Genomic DNA, 7726 nt, shown 5'->3' with positions numbered 1-7726 from the left:
ACTGTTTGTTGCTCTTTGTTGAGGGCACTGCAGTGTCTTCATCGCAGGTCAAACTGCCACTGCCACTCAGATTGCCACGTTGTTTCCTTCCTCTTTCCTCGACTTGGTCTCTCTCCACAGACATCCTTTAAGCACCAATTTCATTTCCTCACTCATAATATTTTAATTCTTAATTTTAATTATTTATTTATCTTCCCTCTCACTTTCTCTCCTCTTTCCTTCAAACTCAGAATCTTCAACCTGGTAAATATGGTTCTTCTTTCTATTTTCAGTCCCATGCTTCGCTTTCACTCAACATAGAATCTCTTCCTTTCTTGATATTTTTCCTTTCGTGGGTTGGTATCCTAATTGAATGCTTCCCCTGAGGCCTTAATCATCATCAATTCTGCGTTATTATCAGTTCTGCTTTATTAGTGGTTTTTTCTTTCTTTTTTTTTTTTCTTTTTGAAGTCTTCTGTCTCTCTCTCTCTCTCTGATCTTTTTGATGGGTGGGGCACTTATGAAGGACATCGTCAACTGAACAAAAGTGGGACTTTTTGTTTTTGGAGATAATAAGAAAAGATAATTATGAACTCCGACACGTGCTACACTTTACTTTTAATAAAGTTTCTTAGGAACCGTTGCGTTTTGATGTTCGTCGTGCTTCTTGTCAATGGTAGAACTGCACGAAAGCACTCTGAACTCTCTGAATTCTCCTTCACACGATCAACATAGTGGCGATTTCGCTGTTTTATCAAGTGCTCATTTGACGCCTCGTGGCTTTACTGTTTCAAAGATTATTTAATTATTGATGGTGGGTAGTGGCATGTTTGGAGTGTGTGATGATGATGGTTTGAAATTAATCAACTTGGCTCTGTTGGAAGGCTTCTTCTTATCGTCTTCGCTATAGAGGGTAATTCATTTCCCCCTCTTTCTTTGCCATTGTGTATTCCAAATTACTTTCAACCCTCACATTTTTTTTCATCTTATGCTCAAATTGTTTTCAGTATACTAAACTCATTTCATCTCATACAACGGATTATTTGTTTGCTCTCTTTGTCGTATTCCAAACTGGCTTCATTTCTTTTTTCAGCACTTTAATTTCAGTGTAAATTAGCTGAAAGATGAATCTTTTAGCTAATGATGATGCCATAAATTCACTTTATTGCCTGGGATATCCCAACTTGAATCCCGAAATCTTCTCTTTCTCTTCTTATGCTTACTTTCATATGGGTGTTTAACTGAGTTTTGAGATAATACTACCCGCTACACTCTTTTGTGGTTACTTCTTAGCTGTTGGCAAACAGTTTTGAATATTTCAGGAAAGGTATTACCCTAACTGCTGAAAACCATAAATTAATAGGTGTTAGTTAGGTATTTTGTACACGTTGTAGTTTCTCTTTAAAGCTCTGTGCATGATTTTGTATAAGAAGTGAACTAACTAGCTTAATGTTCTGTCCCTCTGTAGCTTAGGGTACTCTCCTGAATGGGAACTGATGGCAGTGAACTGGTAGAGACATTACCAAGTCCTTGCTCCTTTAAGGTACTGGAAAGAATTTAATTTAATTGTTATATTGAGGATGCTTTTACATTCAATTCTTATTAAATTGATACTGTTTGAATGGATTCAATTTTGATGAAGAGAAGAATATAAAGCCTTTTACTCGGTCAATCCCTAAGTTATACTTTTCAAAATAATTGCCGTTTTTTCCTTTTTTTCTTCTTGTATTTTGTTTGATCTAGAAGAAAAAGCGCTGACTTTATAGTTTATCTTTTACTTTGAAGATATGTGGGTGTTTTCTAAAAGAAGAATGTTTGGTGGACACCCCAATGGAAGTCTATGTCCAGTCAGAGATAGAAATAGTGAGGAGAGAAGTGATAAATGTCATAGGTGATACTATATATAAAAATAGACTGATAGAGAAAAAAAAAGAGGGTATTAATTGAGTATTTGCACTATCGGGGTGTTAAAAATAATACTTCTTTTCAACTATTTTGCATACTGAAACCATGAATTTTATTGATTGTAATTCGTGTTTGAAGGTGCATCGTGGAATGTGCACGGAACTCAGGAAATTAGTTGCTAGAATCCTGCGGATAATTCCACGTATAGAAGAAGCACGCCCTTGCGGAATGCAGGCTCTGTGTTTGCTCAACAGTGCAATTCATAAAGCCGCACAACTCCTGATATACTGCTCTGAATCTAGTCAACTCTACCTGGTGTGTAGTTCTTATTTTTCCAGCTACATAAAGCTATATAGTGTTCTGTAATATGCATAAACAACTTGGGAAGGGGGATACCATTTCTTCGCGGGAGTTCAAATTTTTCAAACAAATTATCCTTAGTTGTACTATCATATCAAATTGAGTAAACATATGGAGAAACAAGTTTATTATGATGCATAGAAAATTATTGAGCAACTGCAGTTAGATATTATATAATCATTGATTATGTTAGTGGCAAGCTAATTCAGTTGGTTCTAATATCACTTTCAGGCAATGACAGGGGATTCCATACTCTCAAAATTTCAAAAGGCAAGACAATCGATAGTGAAAAACTTAGTCCAGATTCTGAATATGGTTCCCGTGATGTTGGCTGCAGAGGTTGGTCCGTTTTTATTTGTCCTGAATTGCTAAATGCCTACATGTGAATCAGACACTTCTTCTCATAATTAGTAAAATCCATTCGGTGATTAAATTAAATATAACCACACAGTGCTGAAGAATTTGTTTTCTAGTTGAATATTGCAGATGGTCGCATTATTGTTGATCTGAAATATCTGATATTTTGTTTTGTTTTATTCACTACATTGGCATAGTCTGTTTGTTACATAGTATATTTATTTGGAACTTCATTTTAATCCTTTGGTTTGGCATTGCAATGTCTCTTGCAGATTTCTCGACTAATTGGTGATCTTGAGTGTGTTACATTTGTCCTCGACTCAGCTGAAGTGGCAGCTGGAAAGGTTTTGAAACAATTGCTCCAGCAAGCTTCTTCAACGTCAGATCAAGATTCAGTGGAAGAATCTGAAACAAAACATTTTCAATATGTAGCAGCAAGACTTAATATTACATCCTCATCGGCCATCTTAATAGAGAAACGATCTATTCAGAAGTTGCTAAAAAAGCTCAAACCAGATGGTCAGCCAAAAGAGATTGTCTTGAAAAATCTTTTGTATCTCCTGCTAAAGAACAAAAAATACATCACCGGGGAACAAATTGAGGTCTATTTGCAAAGTGAAGGACCAATCACAACTCAGAACTCAGTTCATGAGTCTCAAAGAATCCTTGATGTCAAGTCAGAACCATACTTGAACTATGATCAGCATAGAACTCAGGCCAATGAGTTGGACAGAGTTACACCTCCTGAGGAATATACATGCCCAATATCTTTAAGGTTGATGTATGACCCTGTTGTCATTGCTTCAGGAGAAACATATGAAAGAATGTGGATACAAAGGTGGTTTGATGAGGGTAATACTATATGCCCAAAAACCAAAAAGAAACTGGATCATATGGCATTGACTCCAAATGTTGTCTTCAAGGACCTAATATTAAAGTGGTGTGAAACTAATGGAGTCTCCATTCCTGACCCGAGTAGACAAGTGCCACATTTGCACCCATGGGATGCTTCCTCCAATTCCATTAAGAGTTTTGGAAGTTCTTTGTATGATTTAAACTTCCAAATGGATCTTAGTAACGTGTCACTTGGATCTTTAGACACCAGTTATAAATCAGATTCCTCTCATTCTAATGCCAATCATGGCTTAGATTTGATATTGAACACGAGCAGTGCCAATTCTCGGAGGCACCAATCTCGTGCACGGATTCATGACGTTGATCTGATGCCTTTGTCTAAACTCCATGAACGTCGATGGGAATCTCAATGCCAACTTATTGAAGATATGAGAATAGATTTCAAATGCAATAACCATATCTTTTGCTCTGTGCCATCTGAGAATTTCATTGACCCACTCACGAGATTTCTGAGCACTGCCTGTGAGAGGCATGATGTAAAAGCTCTGAGATCTGGAACTATATTGCTGTTGGAATTTCTGAAGTGCTGCCGGTACAATTTCTTTTTCCCTTGAAATTTGGTTCATAGTTCATTGTTGGCTATTTCGTTTAGCTTACATTTGTCTACTTTAATTTGTTACTTTGTGAGTTTTATAGAATTTTTAACAATTATCCGTTGAAAAGCAAGATTTACGTGGTGTAGAGTAATAAAGAAAGATACTGGAGTTTTTCTTCGAAGTTAAAACTCATTCCAAATCCATGGTCAATACCTTGAGATTATTGTTTCTTTCAATCTTGAATATTTATACTCGTATATTTGATGGATTTGCTTCCTAAAAGCAGGAAAAAAGCGTTTTCAATTTAAAATTGCCGTCCATGTTTTGTTATTGGAATGACTTCTTTGTGGTTTTCATGTAGCAATGGTATGACCAATTTAACTGAAGATACATGCATTATGTTGGCAAGTCTTCTTGACACAGAAGTGATTGGTGAAGCTCTTACCATAATGGAAGAGCTGAAAGGAAATTGGTATGAGAAAGCTAACATTGGAGCTTCCACTTTACTCACTTCTGTTTCAAAGATCCTTGATTTTGGTAGCAAGCAGTTCCAAGGAAAATCTATTAAAATAATGCTTAATTTTTCATGCAATAGTCAAATGTGTGCCTACATGATATCTCTCGGGTGCATCCCAAAATTACTGCAATTTTTTGGAGACAAAACCCTTTCGAGAGACTGTATACATATTTTGAAAAACCTTAGTGAGACTGAAGAGGGTAAGGTTACTGTGGTTGAAACAAAAGGATGCATATATTCTGTGGTTGAAATACTTGGGACTGGCAGTGACGAGGAAAAAGAACCGGCACTGCTTATTCTACTCTCTTTATGCTCTCAACGAGTGGAATACTGTCAGATGGTTATGGATGAGGGAATTATTCCTTCTCTTGTCGACATCTCCAATTCAGGAAGTGACATGGCAAAGGCTTATGCGCTTGAACTACTCCGTCTTTTAAAGGAAGACAGAGAGTTTGAGAATGAAGACTGTTATGAGCCAAAATTCAACGCCTCTCAAGAATCTACAAATCGCTATGAAGAAAAGAAATCATCAAAGAAACCTTCTATTTTGAAGAGATTGTCAATCTTCTCAAAATCAAGTTCAGTTGCACCAAATAACAAGAGATGAAAATGAGTTTCCATGCATTTTGACCTTTTCCTCCTGCATACCCTCCAGAACCTTTTTGTGGGTGGGGACTACAGATTATGTGTCTGATAGGAGACATTTTAAATTTCTAGATGGCAGATAGGATTTTTAGATAGGCTCCTTGAATATTTGTGGTGAGTATAGTTCAAGCCTTTTTGCACTCAATGCCAAATCTCGTCTTGAAGCATGTGTGGCCTGCTGCATAATTTTGTTCAGTAACTGCCAACTGTATAAAGTAGTGTTTTTTCTTCTAGTGTCTAGTTATTTTGGCATGTCAAGTCAGGGATAGAGGACATAAGTGAGTCGTTCTGCTTTTTCTCCTCTCCTTTGAAGATGTTTAAAGGGATGTTTTTGGCTTGTAACTTGGTGGTCTTGCATTGAGCTGCCTTTCCATTTTATATTGTATATCTTAAACAAAATATGTTTTGAGAACGAAATATAAAATAAGCAAAATATAATTTCATTATTTCACAACTTGATAATTTTATAATATTATAATTTTATAGTTTTATAGTTTCATAATTTTATAATATTTTTTTTAATTTTATAATTTTATAATTTCATAATTTTATAGTATTATAATTTTATATTCTATAAATTTATAATTTTAATTTTAAATATAAAACTGAGAAATCTATGTAATAATTGTAACATTCCATTTTTAATAGCAAAATACTACTAAAATGAGATATTACATGTATGAAAATTGACTTCTATAAGAAAACAAACCTACGAAGGATAAGATTTACGACTTCCCAACTGTTTCACTCTTACCTCTTACAAAAACAATTAAAAAGACAGCCTTCCTAAGCTCACAACATTAAAGTGATCATGGCAAAGAGAAAACAACATACAACAAACAACGCTAAAGAAAGGGTAAACTAGAATACAAATAATTAAAGATATATTAATACATATTAAACATTCACCTAAGATACACAGAACACATCAAACCAAACAAACACTTTATGTATGACCACATTTTGACTTGACCATCTGGATTAGTACGAATATTGAGCTATGACGGTTCATGCACTGGTTATGGTGAAACAGTTGGCCACCCGAAGCTACCACACAAGGTTAGTTTGTTATCACTCGCTTTAGTCCAATGTAAAGTCCCTAGACTAGAACCTCCTGCTATTCTCACGACATGTCTCACCCTTCTTTACTTGAGAATGAGTGACCATTAGAATGTCAAGATGAACTCTAAGACTAAGTTTCCCATATTCATACTTATAATACTTGAAACCACCGCTGAGAAGTTCCTCCTTGGAACTCTCTTCCATACCTTTGAAACCATTGAGATCACTTCACATTCACATAGTACACCAATACATGAGATTATTGATGATACATTAAAAAAATAACAACACTCGTACAAGTCATCAAAAATCACACAATAACACAATTTCTTTAAGGCATCTTATTACCGACATTTAAGTAAGGAAAACAACTTTGAAACCCTCACCAACAGCTTCAGAAGGGTCCAAAACCCCCCAAAACGACCTAAAGAACATCCCAAACGGACATCAAGAACCCTGAAAACTCTTCAAAACTGCTGCAGGGGTGCTCGGGGGGCGCCTGGACTCGAGCCGCACGGAAATGAGGGGCGCTTGGGCGCGCCCGAGCCCCATACCAGTTGATAGCAACTTCGAAATTGGATTTTGATGAACTTGGAACTTCTTCTAATGATCAAAGGGGTTTTCTAAACATTATAATTGATGGGAAAACACATTTATAAGTAGAAGAATAATCCATTTGATCATTAAACCCAAGACAAGGTGTATCAATCCATTTTTGACACTCCAAAAGCACTTAAACTCGGATTTTCACCTTCTACACCAAACTTTTGCAACCTAACAATTTGAACAAGTTCTAATTGACTCAATAACAAATTATAAATCATCACCTATAGCCCATAACTTCTAATTTAGAATCTCACTTATCAAAACCCCTAAAACTAGGCTAAATCAAGTCAAATTCAACCTATTAATTATCAAATGATCTTGTATCAAAATTTCTAGCATTCTCAAGGTGCAAACAAGTTTTAAATACCCCCAACAACAGATTCAAAGGTTTAGTTTAAATCCTACTCCCTTCCATTAGGTTTTAGTCATTCAAAACCTCTAAAATTGAATCTAATACCATGCGAAACTTAACATTTCAACTACTAATTCATTTTATCTCATATTTCCATTAACTAAGAACTTAGACAAGTTTCAAATTACCTCATGACAATAACAAAACAGTTCCCATAACATTTTCATACCTATTTCTAATTTTCACTAACCAAACCCCCTCCTTTTTAAGCTTGAAATCTAAGTAACTTGATCAATAATTTCAACAACTACTAGAATTCTGTTTCAACAATAAAATACCCTTATTACATACAATTACAACAATATCCAGCAGCAATCATTTTATCGTACCAATTACACTAACACCATATCATCAAAACACCAATTTAACATGCATCAAATTTACCCAATCACGCCAATTGTACTAAAACATCTATAAATTATAGAAACACTA

At 35.3% G+C, this 7726-nt stretch overlaps 1 protein-coding gene across 2 annotated transcripts; it reads left to right on the top strand.

Annotated features, from left to right (window-relative positions):
* LOC124845783 (U-box domain-containing protein 5-like) lies at window positions 1-5660 on the top strand. Of its 2 annotated transcripts, none has more exons than XM_047322945.2 (6): window positions 1-892; window positions 1448-1522; window positions 2023-2199; window positions 2476-2583; window positions 2874-4048; window positions 4414-5660. In XM_047322945.2, exons 2-6 carry the CDS (start codon window positions 1466-1468, stop codon window positions 5174-5176), a joined length of 2280 nt encoding a protein of 759 aa, XP_047178901.1. In that variant the 5' UTR covers window positions 1-892; window positions 1448-1465; the 3' UTR covers window positions 5177-5660. The 2 variants fall into 2 exon arrangements, with proteins under 2 accessions (XP_047178901.1, XP_047178902.1); XM_047322946.2 differs by lacking the exon at window positions 1-892 and adding an exon at window positions 915-1306.
* The last annotated feature ends 2066 nt before the right edge of the window (window positions 5661-7726 follow it).

Source organism: Vigna umbellata, chromosome 1 (genome assembly GCF_029865625.1).
Source record: "Vigna umbellata cultivar VRB3 chromosome 1, Vumbellata_1.0, whole genome shotgun sequence".
In the NCBI taxonomy this organism is placed as follows: Eukaryota; Viridiplantae; Streptophyta; class Magnoliopsida; order Fabales; family Fabaceae; genus Vigna; species Vigna umbellata.
This window is presented reverse-complemented; position numbering and strand designations above follow the sequence as displayed.

Coding starts and splice junctions, on each gene's coding strand:
- LOC124845783 (XM_047322945.2), top strand. CDS start 1,466: ATGGGAACTGATGGCAGTGAACTGGTAGAGACATTACCAAGTCCTTGC. Junction 2,584..2,873: donor CCGTGATGTTGGCTGCAGAG/GTTGGTCCGTTT, acceptor TGTCTCTTGCAG/ATTTCTCGACTAATTGGTGA. Junction 4,049..4,413: donor GAATTTCTGAAGTGCTGCCG/GTACAATTTCTT, acceptor GTTTTCATGTAG/CAATGGTATGACCAATTTAA.